The sequence below is a fragment of the Chaetodon auriga genome, chromosome 16 (assembly GCF_051107435.1).
Source record: "Chaetodon auriga isolate fChaAug3 chromosome 16, fChaAug3.hap1, whole genome shotgun sequence".
In the NCBI taxonomy this organism is placed as follows: Eukaryota; Metazoa; Chordata; class Actinopteri; order Chaetodontiformes; family Chaetodontidae; genus Chaetodon; species Chaetodon auriga.
In genome coordinates, this window is record NC_135089.1 from 23,532,227 (window position 1) to 23,558,873 (window position 26,647).

Here is a 26,647-nt window from a genome sequence, read left to right on the forward strand (position 1 = left end):
TTCAATTGAAGTACTCTTATTTTTAAATAATAAATAAGAATTTCATTTGTAAAATAATTTGCATTAATTTAATTGTTTTTAGTCTCAAACTGAAAATTTGTGGAATTTAATTGTGACTTGCATTGACCAGCACTGTCCCATGTAATGTTTTTTCTTGTAGCAATGCATACCACGGCCCCAGCTGAGCTTTTTATTTCAGGGGCAATTCCAGGTTCCAGCTCCTTCCCCTCCTCCTCAGCCCTTTCTGCATACCAGCACCCTGGCTCCTTCCCTGGACGATCTTTCACTCCCTCACTATCCCTGCAGGACACGCCTACATTTAGTCCAACTTCTAATGGTTTGCTATCCCCCCATGATCCCCTGCTGCACATCAAAACACCCTCTCAGTCCAGCTTGGGCTTTGATCGCTTGCTGTCTTCCCAGAGTGCCACCTACCGGAACTCCCAGGAGCCCCCAGCCCCTCCTCAGACCCAAGCCCCTTCCACAGCCTCCAGTTGCCATCTGCCCCCTCCCCAGTTCAATCTGTTGTCCTCCCAGCTCCATAACCAGTCATCTCAGCTCTATAATGCCTCCATGTTCTCTTCCACACCAGCCCTGAGGCCCACAGCACCCGCTCTGGCTCCTCCGCCCCAGCCTCATCCAGAGAGAGCAGTTTCCCGTCAGGACAGTGTGATTAAGCATTACCAACGTTCTTCCCCAGCCCAGTCCACAACACTCCCTCTACAACAGTATGTCAGCTGTGGTGGATCATCGGGCTACCAGCAGGTAGCCAGCCACCACCGGCATTCTGGAGTGTCCTGCAGTCCCCTGGGGGAGCAGAGCCCATCCTCTGACCCCAAGCCCTCACCACGGATGGAATCCAAGACATATCGACCTATAATTCAAACTCCATCCACCTCCTCATCATCTGGCACAAAGGGAGCCAAGAGTTCCACCTCCAGCAGTGGCTACTCCTCTTCAGGCTCAGCATCATCATCTTCCCGTACCCCACACACTCCACCATCAGCCTCCTCTTCATCCTCTTCAAGCTCGACAAGCACTGGCTCCTTGTCTGCACCCTCTCGTCAGCAGCCTCCAACTCAGTCAGCACCGCCACCACCACCTCCTCTACCAGTGGTGTCATCCACCCTTGTTCAACAGCCAGCACCCAAACAATGCCTCTCCACCTATGGCTCTCCATCCGTGGCCAAGTCTAGTACAGGCCTACCAAACCAGACCCCTCCCCAGCCACACACTCAGTCCTGTTCTCCCAATCAGCCTCCACCTACACACATGGCCCAGTCTTATGGAGGCTTCAACTCACCTCATGCCCAGGACTTGAGCTCTGGAACCGCGGGCACTGGAGGGAAGGCCTTCACTGGTGTAGGCTCAGGGGGACGCTCATTTTCTGCAGAGATAGTCTTTGGGGACTTTGGCTCAGCTGCTCTCAGAAGAGCAGGCAGTCCTTCCATAGGGTATGGAAGTGCTGGAGGATCAACAGGAAGTGTACCCATATCAGGAGCTGCTGCACATGGCAGTGGCGTTGGATCTGCAGGATCAGGGAGTGGGGCTGCTGCTGTTGGTAATGGAGGTAGCAACTCTTACCACCTGCCTGAGTCTAGTTTATCACCCTCTATCAATTCTACCATCACTCACCCTGGATTACATTCTCCTGCTTCTGCTCGCCCTGCACTTTCCCCTGGAGGCTCAGGGGCAACCAAATACTTGTCCACCATCCTCTCTCCTGCTTTTATGTCCTCACCACAAGGTTTCCCTGATACACAGCAAGCACAGAGTCAATACCACTCAACACCCCCCAAGCTAAAAACAGAGACCAACATACTTGGAGTAGAACGATCCCAAGATGAGGAAGAGGATGATGATGATTTCCTCATCCACCACTTGCTACATGCCCAGAGCTCAACTGCCCATCCATCACAACATCACCCGCCTCCTCAGCAACTACCCCAACCGCTCCCACAGGCTAGGGATGGGGAAGGCAAGGGACTGACCTATGAAATTAACAAGATCTCAGAAGAGCGCTATCACCTTCAGAGTGTCATTCGTACCAATAGCACCACCAGCACTTCAGGTCCTGGAACGGCAATTGGTGACACAGCAACTGGATTAAATAGTCAGTTAGAAATATCACAGAAGAAACAGCGGCAGACCAAGTCAGAGTTGACCATATCAAAGTCCACTGCTGGAGGGGTTGTAGGGATCACAGACTCTTTTCCCCACTCCCATACTACCCACTCCCACCAACAACAGCATGATTCCCTGGGCTCTGTGGTACATTATGGAAGAGGGGACCACTACACACAACATCCACACTCCCAACATTCCCATCACACCTCACACGTTTCCTCACACTCTCAGCAACACTCTCAGCACACTCAACACACACAGCACTCTCACCATTCTCAGCATAGCCAACCCCATTCCCACTCACACAGTCACCCTCACATGGAGCTGAAGAAAACTTCTGATGCAAATGACAATGCCTACTGTACACCAGATGTACAGCAGGCTCAACAAACAGTCCCCCTCTCTCTGATGGATTCGCCACCAGATCCTCCCCATCAAACTCACATGCTGCAGTCTGTCCTTTCCCATACCACCCGCACCAAGTTGGACACCCAGCAAGCTCCATCACAGCAACAGCAGCAGCAACAGCAGCATCCTTTGAGCCAGCAGGCCATGATGGGTTCAGCTGGAGGAACAGGGCCAGCCAGGGTGGAATCCCGCCCACAGAACCAGTCCTCACAGTTGCAACTCCAGCTCCAAACTCAGGGTATAGATACCCACTACAGCCTTGGAGGTCAGCCAAGAGATCAAACCCGAGCAAGTCAGAACTCAGTATCTCCGCTAGACATACTAGAACAATCTCTTTCTCGGACCAACAACAGAGACAGTGGAGGAGCTTTGGACAGAACTGTGGTTGGGGTCTCTGTTACAGGAGGGGAGGGAGGTGGTGGAGACAGACATAGACAGCAGCACAGACTTACGCCCCACCACCATCCCCAACAAACAGCCTCAGATCTTCATGACTTCCTTTCTGAACCAGATTTGGGCTTGTCCACCCCATCACACCTGCACCACCTCAACCAGCCCCAGGCCCATGCCCACCACCAACAACAACCACACACTCATCATCAGCTGGCACATTCTCAGTTAGCTCACCCACACTCCCACCAGATGGCAACAAATATGGGAACTCCCCAACAACAGCAACAGCCCCAACAAAGAGAGACTGAAAACCAGTTGTCACACTCCCAGTTAGACCAGCTCAAACAGCACCAGTTTGACACAGTGAGCCCAGTGGGTAAAGTAGGACAAAATCAAGCTCAGCAGCCCCAGCGGTTTGCACCTCTAACATCCATCTGCTTTCCAGACTCTCTTTTACATGATGAAGACCGCTCTTTCTTTCCTGAGATGGAGGACATGTTTTGTTCAACTGATTACAAGTCAAGCTGTGCTGGGGATTCTCGGGCAGGACAGGCTCAAGAAAGCCTCACCCAGGGTCATGGACAAGGGCAAGACAGTATGGAAGCCTTAAAATCAGGAGGAGCTGGAGAGGGCTATGATATGGTTGGTCATCACAGTGATCAAGGCTATGGACAGTACTGCCATAGCCTTTCAGGAACAGGTAATGGTAATCTGCACTTAGATCTTGACTCTATGAAGACCCATGAGCTTCCCTCCACTGTGAATACTGACCAGCTTGGCCTCATCCAATCCCAAACCCCCACTGTGGGATTGAGTTCAGCAGTTCAAGGGGATGGTTCAGTCAACAAGATAATGGGAGCTGTGGGAGTGGGTGGAAGTTCAAGCACTACTGGTCTGTCCTCACCTATCTTCTGTTCCTCTCGACCCAAGAAACTGCTGAAGACCAGCTCATTTCACTTGCTCAAACAGCGGCGTGAGCCACAACCTCAAACAAAGAAAAATTACGCGCAGGAGTACGAATTTGAGGATGATGAGGATAAAGCTGATGTGCCAGCTGATATTCGCCTGAACAGTCGACGACTTCCTGACCTGCTCCCTGACTTGGTGTCTAGTTGTAGGAAGGTTAGTGGAGTATCAGGAGTAAGTGGACTCAGTCCACTGATGGGTGACATGGACTTCTGCCACCCCTCCAGCTACTCTTCCCTTGGACAACCGCCACAACACCCCCCACAGGATGGCCCAAAGAAAAGAGGCAGGAAACCAACTAAACCAAAACGTGAAGGCCCTCCTCGACCACGTGGAAGACCACGCATCCGTCCTCTTCCAGAGCCTCCTTACTGCAGGGGGCTAATGGGATCAGTGGCTGGAGAAAGTAGGAGGGGTCGTGGGCGGGGTCGAGGCCGAGGTAGGAGGGAGGAAGGGCTTGTGGAAATGCATCAAGATATGAACAAAGCACAAAGCCTCCCATATCATCATCAACAGCAGCATCAACAGCAACAATTCAGCCAAGAGCAGCATCTCCAACAGCATCTACACCAACATCACAGACAGCAGGTAGACCACCACCAAGCACCACAACAACAGCAACAGCATCACCTACATCATCAGCAGCAGCATGATTCCTGTCCTCACCACCAACCACACCATCAACAGCATCATCAACACCACCACCACCACCACCACCAACACCACCACCACCACCACCAACAACAACAACAACAACAACAACAACAACAACAACAACCATCCCAGCAGCCGCAGCAAGAGCCAGTCAGACCTATCAAGGTAATAGTGGCCAAAAGAAGAGATGATCTGTGTCTGTACTCGTCAAGAATCATAGTCACTCCTCGAAAATCTGACTAGGGTAAAAATAGCCCTAGCTCCAATTCCTAGTTCTCTAATGAATTAACTCACCACTTATGACACTCAGAAATGTAAAAAGAATTGACCAAATTACATATGCTGTATTGTGCATGTAATTTATCTAGTGAGCATGTCTTTTAGGTCTTTGAATGTTAATGTTTAAGTTTTAGTTGTTAAATATTAAATCATATATACATTTTGTTACTTAACTGTAACAAAAGCTGAAAGGTACACCGAAATATATTTGCAAAATTGTCACTTTTACTTGGGTGTATGACAGCTAACTGTGCCAAAACTGATATCAATATAAAAGACCTACTGGGTTACAGTTCATCTTATTCTGAATGGTCTTCACCATCTAAGGGTAAATCTTACACCATATATATGCTGTTGTGTAAATCTGCAATAACAGTTAGGTAGTTTAGTTTTACTGGTGTTGGTGTTGTCTGTCTTAGCTTCATAGTGTTGATAAATAAATAGATATGTGTGTGTGTGTATACACACACACACACACACACACACACACACACACACACACACACACACACATAAATGCTTGTTTGTCACTACAGTCACTACAGTGATAAATTTCCCTTTTCTAGTTCTGGCCTGACCACAAAATAGATTATGTAGTCTAAGAACAAAACTTAACAAAAGTAGTTATGCTTAGCATTATAGAGTATTATAATATACAACCATGATTCCAAGAAAATTGGGATGCTGTGTAAAACATATATAAAAACAGAATGCAATAATTTGCAAACAGACTTTGTTTACAGAGGGTTGTACAAAGTGTTCCTGAGCTCATGTACTAGTATCCTTTATATAATCATGCGTTTCACAAAGTGATGAACCTGGAGGCCTTATGTTTAAGACTGAGCCTTTTGAGGATGCCCCTTTCATACCCAGTCATGATACCTTCACCTGTTACAGATGAACTTGTTTTTCTGTAGAGTGTTTTTTGAGCATTCCAAAACTTTCCCAGTCCCTGTCCCAACTTGTTTGAAATGTTTTGCTTCCAACAAATTCAGAAAAAACATATTTTACAACAATAAATGAAGTTGATGAGGTAAAACATTAAATATATTGTCTTTGTACTGTTTTCAGTTGAATATATATGTCAAAATTGATGAGCAAATTGTTGCATTCTGTTTTATTTATGTTTTAAACAGCATCCGAACTTTTTTGGAATAGGGTTGTACCTCTGTGAAACCAGCCCCTGAGGGGTTTAACACAATCAGCATCAATGGCTTATGTTCAAGATATCATAGGTATTTAAGATACAATAATTCCAACCTAAAAAGTTTCATACTTTATGCTGAAAGTCCTGCCAAATGTCTTAATCCATCCACCTTGCCTGTTTCTCAGATCAAACTGCCCATTCCCACCATGCTTCCATCAGAATCCTTTTTGAGGACAGACTCACTTTCCAGCACAGAGCCAGGTCTTTCTGATGGATCAATGGGGTCAGCACCATCTCTGGGCCTAAGTCCTGGACCCAGCACCACCATGGACATCAGCAGAAATGAGTTGAACCAGACTCAAGACAAGATAATGAAGCATCAGCAGAAAGCTGGCGAGGTAAGGAGAACATTGGAAAAGCTTCACCAAAAATGCTGTCAGAATGAATCAATCATCTCTGTATGGGCTTGTTATTATTTATTTATTTATTTTTCTGACAAATGCTAAACTTGTTTTTTTTATATTTGTAATCATTCCAATTCCTAGTATAAAAATGTCAAAGGTTTGAAAGGATGATGAGTACCTCACATGAAATCAGTACAGATTTTTCCCTGCAAATTTGAATGGACCGACACTGATGACCAAAGCTCAGAGTTTTCTCATCTTATTCAAAAAAGAACTTGGAGACAAGATATTTTTGGAGAGCTGAAACTGCTAACTGGTATTGACCTAAAAGAGGCATTGATCCTTTTGCTTAAAGTAATCCATAGTATTAGTAAGCAATAGCAGAGAAGTGTGTGAGAGTGGTGCAAGATATGTATGAGGGCAGAGTGACAGTGGTAGGTGTGTGGTAGGAATGATGGATGGGTTGAAGTTGGAGGTGGGATCAAGGACTGGCTCTGAGCCCTTTGTTGTTTGCTATGGTGATGGACAGGTTGATGGATGAGATAAGGCAGGAGTCTCCATAGACTATGATGTTCACGGATGACATTATAATCTGTAGTGAGTATAGGGAACAGGTTGAAGAGAGCCTGGGGAGGTGTAGGCATGCAGTGGAGAGAAAAGGAATCAAAGGCAGTTGGAGCAAAATGGAGTACAGTGTATGTGCATGAGTGAGACGGAGGACAGCAGAATGGTGAGGATGCAAGGAGTACAAAGGTGGATTAGTTTTAACACTTGGGGTCAATTGTTCAAAGTAACAGGGTAAGGAAGAGAGGTGAAGAGTTAGTGGAGGCAGGGTGGAGTGGGTGAAGAAGAGTGTCAGGGGTGATTTACAACAGAAGGATACCAGCAAGAGTGAAAGAGAAGGTTTACAAGATGGTAGTTAGAGCAGCGATATTGTATGGTTTGGAATCAGTGGCACTATTGAGCTGGAGGTGGCAGAGGTCAAGATGCTAAGATTTTTCTTTGGAGTGATGAGGATTAGAGGGACGGCGTAGGCCCAGAGAGGTGAGATTGGGATGGTTTGGACATTTGTGGAGGAGGGATAATGGGTATATCAGGAGAAGGATGCCAAAGAAGGTGGAGCTGCCAGGCAAGAGGAAAAAAGGAAGGCTAAAAAGGAAGTTTATGTATGTGTTCAGAGAGGACATGCAGGTGGCTGGCACGATAGAGGAAGATGCAAAGAGATGGATGCAAATGATCTATTGTGGCAACACCTAACGGAGGAGCAGGCAGGCGAAGAAGTTAAAGTTTAGAAGTTGTGATTATAAATTTACTCCCCCTTTCAGTGTGCAGTGTGAAAGGGGGCAATAAAATGATGGACAACAAAATAAATATTTTCAATGTGAGTGATATCGAGGCACAATCAACTTGATAGATAAATGTGTTCCTGATTTTATGTGACCTGCACAATGAAATCTTGAAGATAACAGGCATTTGTGAGCATCTTGAAAGGGATGGCATTATATTGCTACTGATGTAAATACAAAGCAAACTTTATATCTAACAATCTTTAAAGAACTTGCTTAATAGATTTTTGAAAGCTTTTTACTTTAATGTTAACACAGATGACATGGAAGAAAGAAACAGATGATCCACTGAATCCAGAAACCTGGGCTACTATGCAGAAACTCTCCACTTCAGTAAGTTTTTTCACATTCAAAATGAGCCAGGAGCTTCACATATAATTCAAACCTCATCCATTCAAAGTCAAGCCTCTGGTAGAGAGAGAGCAACACATTCTGTACTTTCTTCACCTATAGTTCCTATAGGTACTTATGCCAAAACCTGTATGAAAAGGTACTACATTGCCTTGGTATTTGTTAAAACTAGAAGTCAGAAATTATATAGTGTTGTAGTGTCCATTGGAACAAAACACTGTATTTTCATTTTGTGATTTGAGGTTTGGAGAAAAAGAGGTTATAGTTGACTGACAGCCAGCTCTTTCTGACTGACAAAAGAGAGAGGAGAGAGATGGCTGTTACCAGGGCAGCTGTTGCCATGGTTACAAATTTTTTTAGTGCAGGAGCCTTGCTGCCACCTGCTGTCTGTTAAGTTTCATTACCTACAGCTTAGTGTACAGGTCCAGTATCAATTGATCTGTTTAATGGGTCATGTTAGAGTTGAGTGAAAGTAAAAATCTTTCATTCTTATTCCCACTCAGAGTGGAGGTGCGCACAACAACTTTTGGAATGTCTGTACAATGTAACATCAGTTATAATCAGAATCAGTCAGAATCAGAATATTTTATTGATCCCTGAGGGGAAATTGGGTCCGTTGCAGTTGCTCCCCTTGTGGAACAGCAAAAAAATAAAACAAAATAAATCAATCATAAACAATGAACAAAATGAAATATGTAAATGTAAATATGTAAACTATGTGTATTACGCTACAATAAATAACAACTGTCTAGAAATATATCTGTTGTGCAACATTCTACATTAATGAACAATAATAATAGAATACTAGAATACTCCTACTGCCAATACTAATACTACTGTTGCCCATAAAGTTGTAATAATTTTGTTTTCAGACACTATCCTCTGTTTATTCCTATTTAAATGCATCAGTCATCACTTTTGACCAGGTGCAATGATTACATTATGTAATGTAATCATTATGTACATTATGAAGATATACACTTTGTCTCTCAAGAATAAACCAGATTGTCATAATCATTTCATGGAGAGAGGTAAACATTTTTTATTCCAACTTTATGAGCAACAGTGTATAATATGTTAGTATATGCAATATGCATTCCATAGGGGTGCAAAGAAGAATAAAGCTTTTACTATTTTTGTTTCCAATCACTTTTCATGCATCTTCACTGTCTGCACTTGTGGTAATAATTTGTCCTTAATTTCACTGATCCATTTCCATCCATGTCGTTTTCAGACAATTTCCTAATATTTCAGTCCTATTTATGTATTTCCATATCATCCATATGTTGGATTGCTGTTCATTCTGCATATTATTTGCGGCTGAAGATAGAAAAGGTTTTATACAAATAACGTAAATTTATCAATGTTTTTGGAGAAAAACATCACTGAGTAAAATGTAACGATGAACAATGTAGCAGATGTAGGGTAGATTCTAGTGTGCGTACATATGATTAATCATCATCACTTCAGGTGTAACAAAAATGTGTGATGAGATAATTCTTCATGTTCTTCTTGTTCTAAGAATTTTAAACAGAAATCTGCCATTTGGGTGAAATAATTTCATAACAGCTCATACTAGTAATGAATCAACAAATTTTCTGCAACTATTTTGATTATTGATTAATCACAAATTAATTAGAAATTCATTTTTCAAGCAAAAATGTCTGATGGTTCCTAGTCAAAGCATTTCTTATGTGATGGTAAATTGAATATCTTTTAAGTTTTGAACTGATGGCTTGACATAACAATTTTCTGACGTTTTATATACCAATTGACTACTGAGTTACTTTAGAAATAAATCAGTTTAATTGAAGATGATAGTTATACAGCCAAACATTTTTCCTCTGCAGTTGGTGGAGACCAAAACAAAGCTGAAAGAAGAGGGAATATTTGACATACTCATCGTGAATTCATACTTTGTGTCTGCTGGATGTGTAAATTGGCAACTGTTAGCTAACATATTCACCATAATCGTAACTTTTTAGGGTTAGAAAGATATGGTAACAGTTTGGTCTGCAGCCACCTTAAAAAAATCATCTGACTGACCAACTACGCATTACAGTGGAAAAGGAGAGACAACCTCATAAAGCGTCAGTGATGAGATTCTGCTCTTTTGCAGGCTGATGAGAAGGTTTTCGACTTTAAACCTGGCTTCATGGCCTCTTTTTTGGACTTCCTGAAGACAGGCAAAAAACAGTCAGGCCTTGAGCTTGGACATGATGGAAGTGAGCAGGTAGCACTAAATCCCTGTTCCTCTCTGAAGGGAGGAATCAGGCCCTTATCCCCGCCTCCCCCTCCTCTACCACCAACTTCCCCACAGCAGCCCACAGGAACATTCAGCGAAGGAGGGCAGGGTGAGGGGCCGGGCTTGGCTCTCAGCAGCTGCTCGAGTCCCTGCAAGCCTCTTGATGAGGAGCTAAAAAGGAACCTGGAGACGCTGCCCTCCTTCTCCTCTGATGAGGAGGACTCGGTCAGTAAGAATCAGGACCTGCAGAAGAGCATCTCATCTGCTATCTCTGCCCTCTATGACACCCCACACTCGTTGGCTGCTGCAATGGCTTCTGCCATCATCAAAGTCCCACCCACCTTGTCCACGCCTACTCCACAGGAGTCACCACTCAGCCCCCCTCTCCCTGCCATGCCTCCCCTCATCCCCAGTATGGAGAATGGAAAAGAGGAGACCCTCACTTATAATCAACATCACATACAGGACAAGGAAGAACAAACAATGGTGTCCCCACAGTCGAATATAGAAAAAGCAGAGGAGAGGGAGATTGAGCAAGTAGGAGAAAAGGAGGAGGAGGGAGGAGGGAGGACTGCAGATAATGAAGAAATAATGAGAGTTTCACAGAATCAACATCAGGGAACTATGGAAGAGCAGGAGGAAGAAGAAGAAAGGATGTCTGAAATGCAGATTTTGGAGGTGCCTAATGTTGAAGGTAATGGATGTGGTTGCTCATATGTCTGTTTTCTCTTGTCTGTCTGGCACCTTGTCTTTCTTTAAAACTGTCTTTAACAAGGAATATTAACCAGGAGTCAACATTTCTCCTGCTCAAAAAATGGATTTTTTGAAATTGGAAATGCTAATTTGACAAAATAATCTTAACCCACGGTCTAGTCACTAGCTTTTCAAAGCTTTCAACTGCATCTCGTGGTCTTCATCAGCAAGTGGAGTCACTCAGTTGTCATGGAGTTGGTTTACCTTTGCGAGCAAGCTATGGAATGTCAGTTATGTAATGCTTGTATACTTGGGGAGAATTTAACCCCTGTCTCTGTTTAAAGATGTTCTCTGGTGTCATGTTATGTCATGTCATGTTAATGTCCTCTTTGATTTTTCTCTGGTTGCTGACTGACTCCTAGTCAATGATTTTTGGTCCCTTCCTCATTGCCACTGTGATGCTTGAGGTTACACGTACATCACACATTTGTCACTCATCCATACAAGCAGCACAAAGTTCAAGGAAGAGTTGAAAGCTCCTTTTTTAAGTTTCATTGGGTCATGAGATGACATCTGAACCAACTTCATGTCAACTGAGCCAACCATACCATTCACTGATTGGGCCAACAGAAAGCTAGTGAGTGGACCTTTCTTTGATTATTATTTATCTAAAATAAATCAGATGGCTGTTCATTGGTGGATTGTGTTGTTGCTGCATAAGAGACTCTTACTGGTAGATTTAGGCACCTGCACAGTGATGGAGGGTCCTGCACAAAATCAGGTATCTAAAATATAAGACTATTGTTTTGAGTCCTGTACCATAATCCTGTGTCATGAAAAAACACAACAAACCAATAAATGAAAATGTGACCTCAAAGTTATTTCCTGTGATTTTAAAAACTTGTAAGAGTTAGAAGGTAACTTTCTCATTTGTTCCTTTCACTCTGTTTTTCAGATTCTCCATCAGGACCTGTACTTGCTCCTGCACTTCCGTCACCATCACCGTCTATCTCCCCCTCGCCACCCACCTACTCTACACCATCCCCCCTCCCACCCCTATGTCTGTCCGTGCCCTCCCCACTGCCAAACCAGCAGGAAGAGGAGGAGGCATATCCAACTTATCCTCTTTCCGAGCAGCAGCAGCCCTCCCTCCAACAGGCTCCAACTGCAGGCACCTCCCCACCCCCCTCCACCTCCCCTCCGGCCATTTTGTCCTCACCCCTCTCCAACCTTCCCCTGGGCCAGTCCATCCCTCCTCCGTCCACCACACCTCCCCCATCATCCTCTGATCAGGACCAAGAACCTGAAGTTGGGCAGCCTTCACCCTCCTCTTCCTCACCTTCTTCATCGTCCTCTCCACCACCATCACCTCCAACCCCGGAAGAGGCCCCAGCATCCCAGCGTCTTACCTCCCTCCACCTGGCAAAGAAACAGACTGATGCTGCCATAGCTGGTGAGAGTGAGGAGGAGGACAGTGAGAGTGGAGGCGAGGGAATCTTTCGTGAGCGGGATGAGTTTGTGGTTCGAACTGAGGACATTGGGACTCTTAAGGTGAGTACCTCTTGCTTGCAGGAAGTATGTATGGTGAATAAATCTTACCATTAACACTGTGTGTGTGTCACCAGATGGCCTTGCAGACAGGCCGAGAACCCCCACCCATCTGGAGGGTGCAGAAAGCCTTGCTCCAGAAATTCAGCCCAGAGATTAAAGATGGTCAAAGGCAGTTCTGTGCAACCAGTAATGTGAGTTTTTCAGCAGACATACATTTAACTCTACACTCCCACAAATTCAATCGACACTAAATTACATAGTAGAGTAGAGGTCAAACTGAACATTTGTTGTAGCCTGGCTCCAGACCTACCCACATCTATACATATACAGTATTCACATGGAGGGGTGCATGCGCACGCAGCAACTGGCAGCATAGTAGCATGATGGTTTGTCTGTTTGTTTGTTAATATAATTCTTTAAAGTTATCCTAGCACTCTTTCATATCCGATCGCAGTTTTAATGCATATCCGAAACCTCCATGCATTACTAGCCCTGCAGAGATCATTTTTCTGGATCGGTCACAATGAAATGGACTGTTGGATGTATACTGCTGGTGCTGTTATGGGAAACTTCCCATTTGGCAGAAGTCTGGGGCAGCACCTCTCAGTCTCGAACTTTATACTGCTGAAGTTCGACCAACCAGGGAACTCTAGGCCACCTCCAGATCTAATCTTCCCGAACATCGCCGATATTGAATGGCAGTATGGAAAGAACGGGAGCTCTACCAACACACCTTGTCGGAGAACAAGGAAGCGGGGTAGGAGAGGTGGATTATGCGAGCGAGTGAGGCGGCCTCTGTTGCGTGTTCCTCTGCCCTCAATCATCCTTGCTAACATGCAGTCCCTCCAAAATGAGTCTGATGAATTGCAAGCCAATGTCTGATACCAACATGAATTCAAAGAAGCCTGTTTCCTGGCCCTGACAGAAACATGGCTGGGAGAAGTGGACTTGGTCGCTGGCATTGCATTGGATGGTTTCGGTGCACCTTTCTGCATGGATTGGATCACAGCGACCACTGGCAAGTCGCAAGGGGGCGGGGTGTGCCTGTGCATAAATGAGCACTGGTGTAAAACAACACTAGTGAGAGAAAGACTGTGTACAAGACATTGAACTGCTCTCAGTCTCCATGCGCCCCTTCTATCTACCCAGAGAATTTCCGCAGATCTTCGTAACTGAAGGCTAATGAAAGCACTGCCGTAGAATCGATCTATAGTACTGTCCAGAAATTACAGGCAGTGTCCCCCGATGCCCCAAACCTAATTTTAGGTGACTTCAATCACTTTTCATTGGACAAAATTCTAAAATGTTTTTATAAACAGGTGTCCTGCCCAACTAGAAATGGGAAGACTCTTGATCAGTGTTATGGCTCCATCAAAGGTGCCTACAAATCTGTCCCTCTCCCTCCCCTGGGTTCTGCTGATCACAACTGCGTGCACCTTATACCAGCATATTGCACTCACCAACAGAGGGGGAAAGTGGATACCAGGCAACTGAAGGTCTGGTCTGAGGAGGCTATGCTGGTGCTGCAAGGCTGCTTGGACTGTACCTTGTGAGAGGAGTTTGTCCAATCTTCACGGGACATAGATGAACTGACAGAAGTGGTCAGCTCATGGGTTGCATATTGTGAGGACACTGTAATCCCTAAAAATGTTGTCAAAAAATACCCAAATAACAAGCAATGGGTGAGGAAACAACTTAAAGACGTGTTGAAAAAGAAAAGGCTAGCATTCAGACAAAATAACCTTCAGGAATTACACAGCATCCAAGGAAGAGATTAAACGTGAAATCAAAAGGGCCAAATGGGACTATAAACTCACAGTGGAACACAAACTGAGCAATAACCTCCTATGGGGCGTTATGCAGCATTAAAACAATGGTGGGTCTAAACGACAAAATGAAGAAAAAGGTGGCATTGGAAGGCTTCACCTCAGACATATCCCTGGCCCAAGAACTAAATCAATTTTATTCAAGATTTGACAAACATGATTTCAGCAATGAAATTTTTGGCCAAAAACAGTCATTCCTGTCCCTGTCCCAGTCAGTTTTCCGTTTCCCTGCACAAAGTGTTGTGAACACCTTCAAACACTGCAAATCCAAAACAAGTCCGGGCCCAGACAATATTGGCAGCCGTGTTCTTTCTTGTTGCTCAGAACAGCTAGCCCCCATTTTTAATTATATTTTTAATCAATCTTTGTGCCAACAGAAGTCAAAAGTCAATTTATAGTCCCTGTTGCAAAAAATAGCCACCCAAAGACTTTAAATGATTACTTGTGATGAAGCTGATCAAAAGAGAACTGACACTTAGGACGAACAGCCTCCTTGACCGACTACAATTTGCATATAGACTCAACAGAGGGTCTGTTGCAACTGTAACAGTACTCAACTTCATCCTTAAACACTTTGGGGCAACAAAAACCATGCCAGATTACTGTTTTTGGACTACTTGTCAGCCTTTAACACCATTCAGCCCCTCCTGCTGGTTGAGAAGCTCCTGCATCAGTTCCAACTGGAGACCAACCTTGTGGGCTTGATATTGGACTTCCTCACTAACAGATTCCAGTGAGTGCGAGTAAATGGTCATCTCTCTGACTTGCCACTCACATCAACTGGCTCACCGCAGGGGTGTGTTCTCTCCCCCTCCTCTACATTCTGTACACCAATGACTGTCACTCTGTGGCTGAAAATCGATACTTTGTGAACTTTGTTGATGATACGGTTATTGTCAGCTTACTGAACAATGAGGAGACTTGACACGGTCCGGTCATTGACTACTTTGTAACATGGTGTCAGGATGCCTTTCTTGAACTCAATGCCTCAAAGACTAAGGACATGTGCATTGACTTTAGGCAAAATGTCACTAACACTGTTAAAACTAGTATAAATGGTCAAGAAATAGAGGTTGTTAAGGAGGTCAAGTATTTAGGCTCCATTATTGATGACAAGCTGTGTTTTGAGCCAAATACTAGTTTGCTTTGCAAGAAAGGCCAGCAGCACCTGTATTGCCTTAGGAAGTTGGCCAAGTTTAATGTGGACAAGACCCTAGTGACCCTTTTCTAAAGGTCCTTTGTTGAGTCAGTTGTCTCCTTCTCCCTAATCTGCTGGTATGGGTCCATCACTGTAAAACAAAAACAAAAAAAAACTCCCCTTCCAAGTTAATTAAGGTGAGCAGCTGCATCGCAGGTTCTAAGCAGAAAGGCCTGGAGGAGGAGGAACTTTTTCAGAAGCAGATGCTAAGAAGGGTTGAATCTGTCCTGTCAGTTCTCATCCCTTACAGGCAGAATTTCAGATGTTGCCATCAGGATCACGCTTTAAACTCCCAAAATTCAGAACCAACAGATATAATCATGCTTTTGTACCTGCGGCCATTTTACTTCTTAATTCTACAAAGAACCATAGATAACCCCCCCCAAGGGTGCACACTGCTGTAGTATTTTCATAGAAAGAAGAAGGAAGAAGGAAAGGACTAAAGACAGTATAGTATTTAAATTCTCAGAATTCAGATCATTCACTTCTTTGGACATTTAAGAGTATTATTTATATATTTTTATTGACTTTCATGTTGTGTAACGTGATTAGATTTTTCATATAGAATAATACTGTTTGTCATTCTTATTCTTCATGTGTCCTCCCTCAGTATCTGGGTTACTTTGGTGATGCGAAAATGCGCTACCAGCGTCTGTATGTGAAGTTCTTGGAAAACATCAACAAAAAAGATTATGTCCGAGTGTGTTCTCGAAAGCCATGGCATAGGGCTGGTCAGACTCTGAGGTAAGGCTGAGTTTGATTTTCTTGTTAAATGTTTCTGATTGTCACTCTCCAGAGCTCCAGCTATACTAAAACCACAGATCTGAACCAAATTCAGTCAGAAAAAGAATATATCAAATAATATCAAATAATTAACTAGCTCCCTGGGCCTTCAGACATTGTAGCTTCAGTCACTCTGTGTCTTTCTTTTTTCACGTACTGATTGGCAGGCGCCAGTCACTACCTAAACAGCTGCCCACAATTCACAATCAAACCCCACCTCGAGTGGAGAGAGACGACAGAGAGAAGGAGAAACAGAAAGAGAGAGAGCTGAAGGAGCAAAGAGAAAAAGAACAAAGAGAGAGGGAGTACAGAGAGAAAGTAGAAAAGGAGCATAAGGAAAGAGAGAGGAGAGAGAAAGAGGAAAGAGAGCAAAAAGAAAAGGAGAAATGGGAGAGGGAGCAGAAAGAGAGGAACAGGAAAGAAATAGAGAGGGAAAAAGAGGACAGAGAGCGAAAAGAAAGGGAGTGTAGGGAAAATGAGAAGGGAATTGAATGGGGGAATGAGAGGGAGAGTGAAAGAGGAGAGAAGGAGCAGAAAGAGAAAGAGAAAAGAGAGAAAGAGCTAAGAGACAGGGAGCGAGTGGAATATGAGAGGGAGCAAAAAGAGAGAGAGTTGAAAGAGAGAGACAGAAGGAGCAGGGAGCAAAGAGACAAGGAGAAACAGGATAGGGAGAGGAAAGAAAGGGAAAGACAAGAGAGAGAGCAAAAAGAGAGGGAAAGACAAGAGAGGGAGTGGAAAGAGAGGGAGCAGAAAGAAAAGGAAAAAAAGCATAGGGATCAAAGTGACTGGGAGAGGCAAGAGAGAGAACAAAAAGAGAGCGAGAAACAAGAAAGGGAGAGAAGACATAAAGAGACAGACAAGAGAGAAAAGGAGCGTAGAGAAAATGAGAAACAGGAGAGGGAGCAGAAAGACAGAGAACGGAGGGAGAGGGATAAAGAGAAAGCAAGGGAGCAGAAAGAAAAGGATGGAAGAGAGAAGGAGAAAGATAAGGACAAACAAAAGGATACAGACAAAGAGAAAAAAGAGAGAGAGGCACGAGAGAGGAGAGATGGCACAGTGGAGTTTGCAAGGTTGAAGGAGGATAAGAGAGCAGGAGTGAAGAAGATAGAGTGTCAGTCCAGAGCCAAGACTTCGAAGGACAATGCAGGGCCTCCTCCCAAGAAGAGGAAGAAGTGGCTGAAGGAGGTGCTATCCTCCTCCTCCTCCTCCTCCTCCTCCTCCTCCTCTGACTCTTCCGCACCCAGTGATGACGAAGGTCAGCTGGTCTGTGTGTGTGTGTGTGTGTGTGTGTGTGTGTGTGTGTGTGTGTGTGAGTGAGTGTGAGGGTGCATGCATGGGTGTGTATGTGCGTCCATGGGTGTAGTACACATTCATTTGTTAATGACATATTAATGCATACATTAATAATATTAATAATAATAATAATAATAATGTTAAGGCTTTGTGTTTTAGGTCATGTGTGGGGTGGAGTTAACAGTCGAGCCATGAGGGAGATGTTCAGGAGCTACGTGGAGATGCTGGTCAGCACAGCACTCGACCCTGATATGATCCAAGCACTGGAAGACACTGATGGTGAGCATGGTCAGACAGAGGAACCTGATTGAAAGGCTTCAATGAACGTGTGAATGAGTTGAGAATTGTAGCGAGAAAGATTGTCCAGAAAGACAATAATGGCCTTTTGCTGTTGTCAGTTCGCTAGCTACCAGATCACCACACTGGTTGGTTGGTTTTCAACCATACCAGTGCTTTTGCAAAGCTAACAATTTTCAAAGGCATAGTGCGGAAATTCAGATTGTTGAATGTATTTTCTCAAAAGTCACCTTGTTTAGTGTGATAGATAGCTGTTACGGTTGCTTGTAATGTACAGTGAGTGAACAAGAAACTGAGGCTGAAGGTACACATAACCATGCCATTACATGCTGTGGCATGATAACATGCATTTCCAGTATGCCTTAACAGCAAGGAGTAACCATGCTGTCCTGGAATATTATGTTCTGCTTGGAAGTCTGGCCAAATCATGAATCGTGGACCAGAAAGAAACCAACATTTTTAAAAGTGTTTCGCATTCTGTGTAAACATGCACATATGATGAATGTCAAAATCCAGCTCTAGGCTTCTACTTCAGAGGTTGAATATTTTGATTTAGATTGTCACATTGGCCTTCAAATGTGGATGAGTGATGAGACCAAGACAGAAATCAGTTCAACCCTTGAAAGAGCATTTATTGAAACACCATGTGCAGGAGAGTAACAAAAAAACCACAGCAACCTTATACCCTCCCACCAGTAGTGGAGGAAGTACTCAAACACTGTAACTTAAAGGTCCAGTGTGTAGGATGTAGGGAATCCACTGGTAGAAATGGAATGTGATAATCATATTTTAAATTTATGTACAATCACAACAATCATTGTGTTTTCGTTAGCTTAGAATGAGCCCTTTATATGGGTCCTTCTTCCACAGAGTCTGCCATGTTGCATCACCATGTTTCTACTGTAGCCTAGAACAGACAAACCGCTCACTGGCTGTAGAGAGGCATTTTTAGTGGCCACCATAGAGGAGGGTGAGGAGTATTCAGATGGTTACAATCTGCTACCTCACCACCAGTAAATCCTACTCTCTGGACCATAGAGTAAAATTAGAAATAAAGAGACAAAATGTGAAATATCACATTACTTTTTTCTTGGGGGAAAAGAGGACAGAGAGCAAAAGGAGTGGGAATGATAAAATGGACTGCATGTATATAGCACTGTTCTTGTCTATTCTATGTGTCATCTGCTCATTATGAGCATTAACCATTCACACACACACACACACACACACACACACACACACACACACACAGACACACACACACACACACACACACACACACACACACCAATGGCACAGCATCGGGAGCAATTTGGGTTACAGTATCTTGCCCAAGGATACCTCAATATGTAGACTGCTGAGGCCAGGGATCTAACTACTGAACTTCTGATAAGTGGACAACTGCTCTACCTCCTGAGCCACAGAAAGAGGGGAGGAGCAGAAAAAGATGGAGACAAGACAGAAAAAACAAAAGGACAGAGAGAGAAAGGAAAGTGAGAGAGAGCATGAAGAGAGACTTGAAAGAGAGGCATACAAGGAACAGGGAGCAAAGAGAGAAGGAGAAACAGGATATAGAACATAAAGAAAAGGTGTAGAAAGAAAAAACAACAGAAGGATCAAAGTGACAGGGGGAGGCAGGAGAGAGTGCAAAAAGATGGAGAAAGAAACAAGACAGGGAAAGGGAGAGACGAGATAAAGAGAGACAAAGGTGAGGGTAAGATACCTAACTGTGCTGAACTCCTCAATTTGCGGGCTCTCACTATCTTCTAAACATGGATTTTTTTTGCATCTTTTAGCATTTACATAATTGTAACATGTTAATATTACTGCCAGAATTTATTGTTCAATTTCAAGTTGTTTCAAAGTTAGAAAACAAACTATCAAGGTGTCAGTGAAGATTCTCCAGGTCATGGTTATCCAAGGAGGGTTGAATGAAGGGAAACTAGACCTTTCATCCAAGGTGCTTCTTCAGGTCTAATTGACTGGTGGGGATTCATGGTGGTGTTGTCAAGGTCAATGTTACCACTTGGATTGCTGGTGCTCCTGGCTGTGTAACAACAGTCCCACATGAGGTAGTTGTCAACTCTCCTGGGAGGCATTGTAGGTGGGGGACAAGTGGTGTTGTAGACCTTCTCCTTGGTTGAGGGATAGTTTCTCTATTTTAAAGTTAATAGCCTCCCTCACTCCTCTTTCAAACCATCTGTCCTTCCTATCCACAATGTGTATGTTGTTGTCCTTGAATGAATGTCTCTTATCTTTCAGGTGGAGGTAAATTGCTGAGTCTTGACCTGAGTTTGCCCTCCTGTGCTGAGCCATGCTTTTGTTAAATGCTGCAAGTCTGTGCATTTCTCATTACTGCGTACATTAGATTGCTTTTCTTGTGTTTGGGTGTGTGGTCTTCTTTTCTTCACCACCCACAGTGTTGGAAGAACACCAACATGTTGGAAGAACACCAACACTGTGGGTGGTGGAAAAAAAGAAGAACAAACGCAACATCGTCATTCCATACGTGTCTGGAGTATCTGAGAAACTCTGGAGGATTTTCAGTAAACACTGCATCCCTGTTTTTTCAAACACAGCTACAGACTAAAACAGAAACTTTTCCACCCAAAAGACTACACACCCAAGCACAAGAAAAACAAGCTAGTATATGCAGTCCAATGCAATGAGGAATGCACTGTATATTGGGAAAACTAAACAACCATGAAACCAATGCATGGCCCCAGTGAAGTCAGAATCTGAAATGATCAAGTTTGTGTCTTAAACAGTGGGCAGGTTTTTGGACTTAAGAGACTATGCTCCTTTTAGTTTATGTGTCCAGCAGCATCTAGCCACTGAGAGGGAGGATGACATAGAAGAAGAGGAAGACATAGATGAGGGTGACTTATTACAATTACAATGAACTTCATATGTGTTCAACTTTGGCATTCCAGGCTAATGTTCTGACAAGACTAAATTAGTTGTGATCACTTTCCAATTTTGAATCAGTTTGGAAGATCCATGGTGATGGAAACTGAATATAAAGTCAAAAATTTGACCTGTGCCCAGTGGAACAAATTTGAGGAAGGCACAGCAGCCACTCTAGGGGAAGTCAATAGTACTGATCCATTGCTCAGTGCAGTATCTTACATACAGTACAATCATTAAGTGCAGTGACCTTCAGAGTGGCCTCAAAGATAGTCCCTAATTGTGATACCTCAAAATTTGCATTATTGTTCATGGTGGAACAATGATTGTGCAGAGAATGATAGTGCAGAGAAAAGTAGTAGAGTAGTAGTAGAAAGTAGAAGTAGAAGAGAAAACAGGCATGTTGAGACTTGAGAAAGCACCCTACTTGCATGTTTTTGGGCATGCTCAAATGTTAACAACTCAAATGAAACTCAGCACCTCCAATTGCGTCTCAGTATTTTGCTGGAAAATAATGGATTTCCACTTTGTGTTCATGTGTTCATGTTCAAATCTTGAGATCTTATGTGGTTCTCATGAGAGAGGGTAATATAGAGCATGAGTGAATTAACTTTTTAAATAAAGAGGTGCAGGTGATATGCATTTATTGCAGTTTTAAGGTGAAGAACAACCTTTACCATGCCAGCACTGTCATTGAAAACAACCACTGAAATCACTTAATCTTGTTATACTGGTAACACCCTTCCCAGCTCTCTCATAATAATAGGCAGTGACAGTGGTTAAAATGTGATATTTATGTAAATGAGCGTTCTACTTCTTTAACTCCTCAGATGAGTTGTACCTCCCACCCATGAGGAAAATTGATAGCCTGCTAAGTGAACAGAAGAAGAGATTGTTGAGGAGAGTCAACATGAGTGCTCAGCACCAGGTAAACCTACACATCCTTCTAGTTTGTTTGTTGGAAGTGACTGTCAATTGATAATTATTTACAATAAGTACCTTGGTGTAGGTTTAAAACAAATAGAGACTGCAGATACATTTTTAAAAAAGGAGCTTCTTTCCCCCAACCATATTCCCACACCTGTGAGAAAAGCTGTATCTCATGCCTTTGACTGCATTCTGCTTTCCTTTCTCCAGGAAGCTTTACATATATTCCCCAAAATGACAGCAGACCCGTTGGAATCTGGAGCTGTCAAAGTTCACCTTGGTGGGGAGGGTTACAATCGCAAAACGCTCAACTGGGTCAAGAGGACTATTCCTAAGCAACAGGTCAGAAGTAGCAAAGCTATAGCATCATACTCTTTACTTCCATTGTACATTGTACATGGTTGAAGGGAACCAGTCCTTGGTTGACAAAAACATGTTTAACAGACAAGATCCATGTTAAGCTTGATGATATTTACAGAGGTTCAATGCCATACAATGACTTAACCTGACAAAGAGTAACATACAAAATCTAACTAGTTTGTACAGTTTCACACATGTACACGCAAGAAAAACAAAAAACAGGAACAAAAATGTGATTAAGACTGGCTCGGAGGGGGGCTGGTTCAGAGATGGTGAGGCATCTCATGTCAGGTGGTAGTGATGATGATGATAGTAGTAGTAGCCAGCTAGTTTTACAGTGTTGGGTTGGGTTTTTGCATCGTTGACGTTAGTAGAAGCTATGTACAGTATGCAGGGAGCAGATGAACCAGTTTGTGATTGGAACGGCCCAGCGGGGGGAGGGTGATGAACTGTAAGAATCCTTAGTGTTTGCATACAGTAAGTCCGATATTCTATCGTCTCTGGTGTAGCTTTTAACATTCTGGGTGAAGGTTGGGAGTGTGGAGGACAGGGAAACGTGATTGAAGTCACCAGAGATGGAGAGGAGGACCTGGAGGTGCGATGTCTACAGTTGTGAAACCACAGTGTGTAGTAGTTTGCATGCTGCTGCTGCATTGGCTGATTGGGGGATGTACACAGTTATCGCGATGGCATACAAGAATTCCCTTGGAAGATGATATGGCCCAAATGCTAACAGCTAACAAATCAATGTCTCTGGTGCAGCATTGCTCTTTTATACAGATGTGCCCTGGGTTACACCATCTGTTGTTCACAAACATCACTCTTCTGCTCTCCTTCGCTCTCCTGTCCGCTCTCCTGTCTGCTCTCAGCAGTTGAAAATTGTCCAGCACAACGTGCGAGTCCAGCAGGATCTCCGTTAGCCACATTTTGGTGAAACACATGAGGCTACACTCCCGGTACTCCCTCTGCAGTCTGTTTAGTGCTGTTACCTCTTCCACCGTATTTGGGAGGGCAGCTGTGGCTCAGGAGATAGAGCGGTCATCCACCAATCAGGAGGTCGGTGGTTCAATCCCTGGCCTCGACAGTCCAGTGCCGAAGTATCCTTGGGCAAGATACTGAACCCCAAACTGCCCCCGATGCTGTGCCATCGCTGTGTGAATTCATATGTACGTCACTTTGGATAAAAGCGTCTGCCAAATGAGTAATTGTAATTGTAATTGTAATCTCATGTTCCCCATAAAAAGAGATGGTACGGATGTTTTGTCCTGGCACTGCGCCCCAGCTCTACATCCCCTTCTCCTTCTCCTTATTTCCTTGGGGATCTCCAGTCTTTCCACTGGGAGTATGCTCATTTTGCTTAGTGCGATCAGCTGTTCCTGCGTGTTAACAGTGGACCTGAAATTCAATGTATCTCCTGAAGTTGATTGAAGTAATCCACAAAGCAGAAAACAGCAAATCACTAGTCTCACCATTTGTACATCCATACGTACGCAAGATCGACTGAGACTAGTGATGGAAAAACCATCATCCATAAAAAAGGCTTGTATGTGTTATCAGATGTTGTCCTCTGTGGGTCACTCTCAATATATGAGGAGAGTGGCAGAGGTTAGAGATGTGGTTTATGGCATGGAGAAGCAGGCTATATGCACCACAGATCAAATTCCTTTCACCTCCATATTTGAGTGAAGTGAGAAAATGTGATTTGAGTAATAAAGCACAAATTCCTTTTGATAATTTAGCTGGCACTCATTAAGTATAGAATAAGCAAAGAGTTTTCTTCAGTGTTGCCTTTATTGTCAGTAGTACTTTTTTTCAAATGGTAGGTGAATCACTTGGGAGGAAAAGGCTAGAAAATGTTTGGAAAAATATCTTCAGTCTTTTTTTCTCTCACAACCTTTCAGGATCTGAAGCTCTCAATTGAAACTTGCCGGATCTACAGTCTGTATCATTCCCTTCACCACTACAAGTATCACACCTTCCTGCATTGTAAAAAGGAGGTAAGGATGACGGCATAAATGCTAAAATGTATTAGGTCCAATTTTTTAATTTAATATTTTGCTCCAATATCCTATCTGTATTGTTGAGTATTCTAAAATTCTAAAACTGGCAATGTTGCACATACTCCGCTCTTGAAAAGTGTTGACCACGTTTTTGGGTCCCACCTGCCACTGCAGTTAATAATTGCACTGAAGTTGCCAAGATAACATATTGCATCACCTTACCCCCAAGTAGAACGTAGTGACAACCTCAATCTGGCTCACCAAGAAGTCAAAACAATCTGATATTACTGGAGATGATGGTTTGCACAACTACAATACTGTAACTCTTTACAAAATCAGTTTTGCACCACTGATGAATTTGGAATATATAATATTTTTTAGAAATTTTATTTATTTTATTTATTTATTTATTTATTTTTTATTAAAAATAAAAAACTGAAATATCGCATGGCCATAAGTATTCAGACCCTTTACTCGGTACTTTGTTGAGGCACTTTTGGTTGCGATTACACACACACACACACACACACACACACACACACACACACACACACTTAATCCTGAATATCTCATAACACAAAGTCCAGTGTCCTCCTTTTTTCATGCTGAAAATATCTTGTCTTTTCCTGTTTTCTGTCTCTTACCTTTTCTTTTGTCAGCAGCGTTATGAAATGCTTAAAATGTTCAGGATTTATGCTGGCATCAATGTGATATTTTTTTCTTTGCATGATCTCCAAGTACTTTTAAAGAATGCTTACAGTAGTCCACCATATCAGTCCTGGGACTCATTTCAGCTTTAACATGAGCAGTTTACAGCTCACCTAGCCTTAGCAGCATGAGCCCAATCACTCCTCTGAACCCATCCATAGTTAATGCTTTCACTTAGAGCTATAAGAAAAAGTTAAATGAGTCTCAGAGAATCCCCTGGTGACCCCACTCACTCCCACTGTCATGAGAATACTTCATTCTGATTGGCTTGTCATATTTCTGCTAACAACCAGTAAAAGTTAGTAATGTGATAGTTTGCCTGACAAAATTGTAGTAAAAATGTCTTCTTATGTGTTATGCCTTATTGATGACCATTTACTGCAAGAACTGCGCAAAACAACCCTAATGTACTATGAATAGGAATTTGATGTGAAAATTTCATCTCCTGACTATGTTTTTTTCTCTCACCCACTAAACAAAAATATTCTTATGTTTTAGTTATAAGCCAGTTGTTACAGCCTTGCATCTTTTGCTCTCCTTGTTTGGTTTTCTTTAGAGCTGCATTGTGGCCATTTTGCTGTATGTAACTGACCTGTTTTTTCCTGACCAGACGGACACTATTGAGCAGGCAGCGGAGGACCCTGGCCAAGAGGAGGTAGTGCAGCAGTGCATGGCAAACCAGGGCTGGCTGGAGAGCCTCTTTAACTCCTTCATGGAGTTGCTTAGCCTCAGTGCCAAGTCCTGAAGGATGACCACAGCCCCAGTCACCAAACTCACAAATCCACCTGCAGTGTTAAGTAGGTGGAGGCAACCAGAGTTTGTGAAACAAGAGAATTGCACTAGAAACATTGTATGGATGCTAGTAGTGCGTTGATTCTAGCAAGGACAGCTACCGTTGGTTTGTTCATGGAAGGTTTAACATTTAAAGTATTTGATTTATTTTTAAGTCCATTTTAAAGTACCTCTTGATTTCAAGAACCCTATTGAAAGATAGAGGATAGTGAAGTATGTCAGTGTGATGGATTTTCCTCCAAATTCAAAGAAAGGGAGGGAGGAGGGACCACAGGATGATTTGGTCAGCAGTGATTTTTGTCAAGACCTACTGAATATTGACAGACAGACACAAGCTGTCTCTAAATGTGTTTTGACAACCATGGTTTTTATAATTTATAGGCCTTCAAGGACATTTCTAAAAACGACTGTGTTGGTCTTTGATGGGATTGCTATTATTTTTGACAAATGTTTTAAGGGGGTATACATAAAATGGCCTACCTGCAATTTTTTGCTTCTATCAGACCACCGAAGGTAAAACTAGAGTTCAGTGAGACAGAAGTGAGTAAAAAAAAATATAATCTCTTATTTCTACCTGCCTCAGTTAGAAAGCAGTGATGATTGAGGAGAAATGTATTTAAAACTAAGCTATGTTATTTCTGTTTGTGTCAAAAGACAATGAGAGGATTTAATGCCTGGAAAGATTAGGAAAGAAAAAATAAAGTACGACTTTCTTTAAGGAAGTGTAAGTCGAAATGATCCAAAAGCATAAATGTCAGTGTTTAATGTTAGTCATTTTTATCTGTTTGTTGTTGATGGATATTTCCTATTATTTGACCTCTCAGAGGATATTCTTGCAGAGCAATTTTGTTGTTTCGATGTGTAAATATTGTACAGCTATTTCATTCTCTAGTTCCCAGTTGCTCTTCTGTACATGAAATTCCTGTATTTGACAAAATAAAAACTGTTCAAATGACAAATGTGATGATGAATAAAACACCTCTGCTCAAGTC

General features: G+C 43.0%; 1 protein-coding gene across 3 annotated transcripts in view; it reads left to right on the forward strand.

Annotated features, from left to right (window-relative positions):
• The window catches only part of prr12b (proline rich 12b), a 59,018-nt gene extending 32,371 nt beyond the window's left edge, over window positions 1-26,647 (forward strand). Inside the window, exons 4-16 of one of the 3 annotated variants that reach the window (XM_076753599.1) lie at window positions 161-4,713; window positions 6,160-6,372; window positions 7,983-8,057; window positions 10,195-11,014; window positions 11,969-12,564; window positions 12,639-12,755; window positions 16,199-16,332; window positions 16,539-17,626; window positions 17,824-17,943; window positions 21,699-21,796; window positions 22,006-22,137; window positions 24,057-24,152; window positions 25,474-26,647. In XM_076753599.1, coding sequence (XP_076609714.1) covers window positions 161-4,713; window positions 6,160-6,372; window positions 7,983-8,057; window positions 10,195-11,014; window positions 11,969-12,564; window positions 12,639-12,755; window positions 16,199-16,332; window positions 16,539-17,626; window positions 17,824-17,943; window positions 21,699-21,796; window positions 22,006-22,137; window positions 24,057-24,152; window positions 25,474-25,608 — 8,177 coding nt within the window. In that variant the 3' untranslated portion in view covers window positions 25,609-26,647. Of the gene's footprint in view, window positions 1-160; window positions 4,714-6,159; window positions 6,373-7,982; window positions 8,058-10,194; window positions 11,015-11,968; window positions 12,565-12,638; window positions 12,756-16,198; window positions 16,333-16,538; window positions 17,627-17,823; window positions 17,944-21,698; window positions 21,797-22,005; window positions 22,138-23,024; window positions 23,185-24,056; window positions 24,153-25,473 lie in introns of those variants that run through there. The other 2 variants (XM_076753601.1, XR_013078346.1) reach the window with 2 other exon arrangements.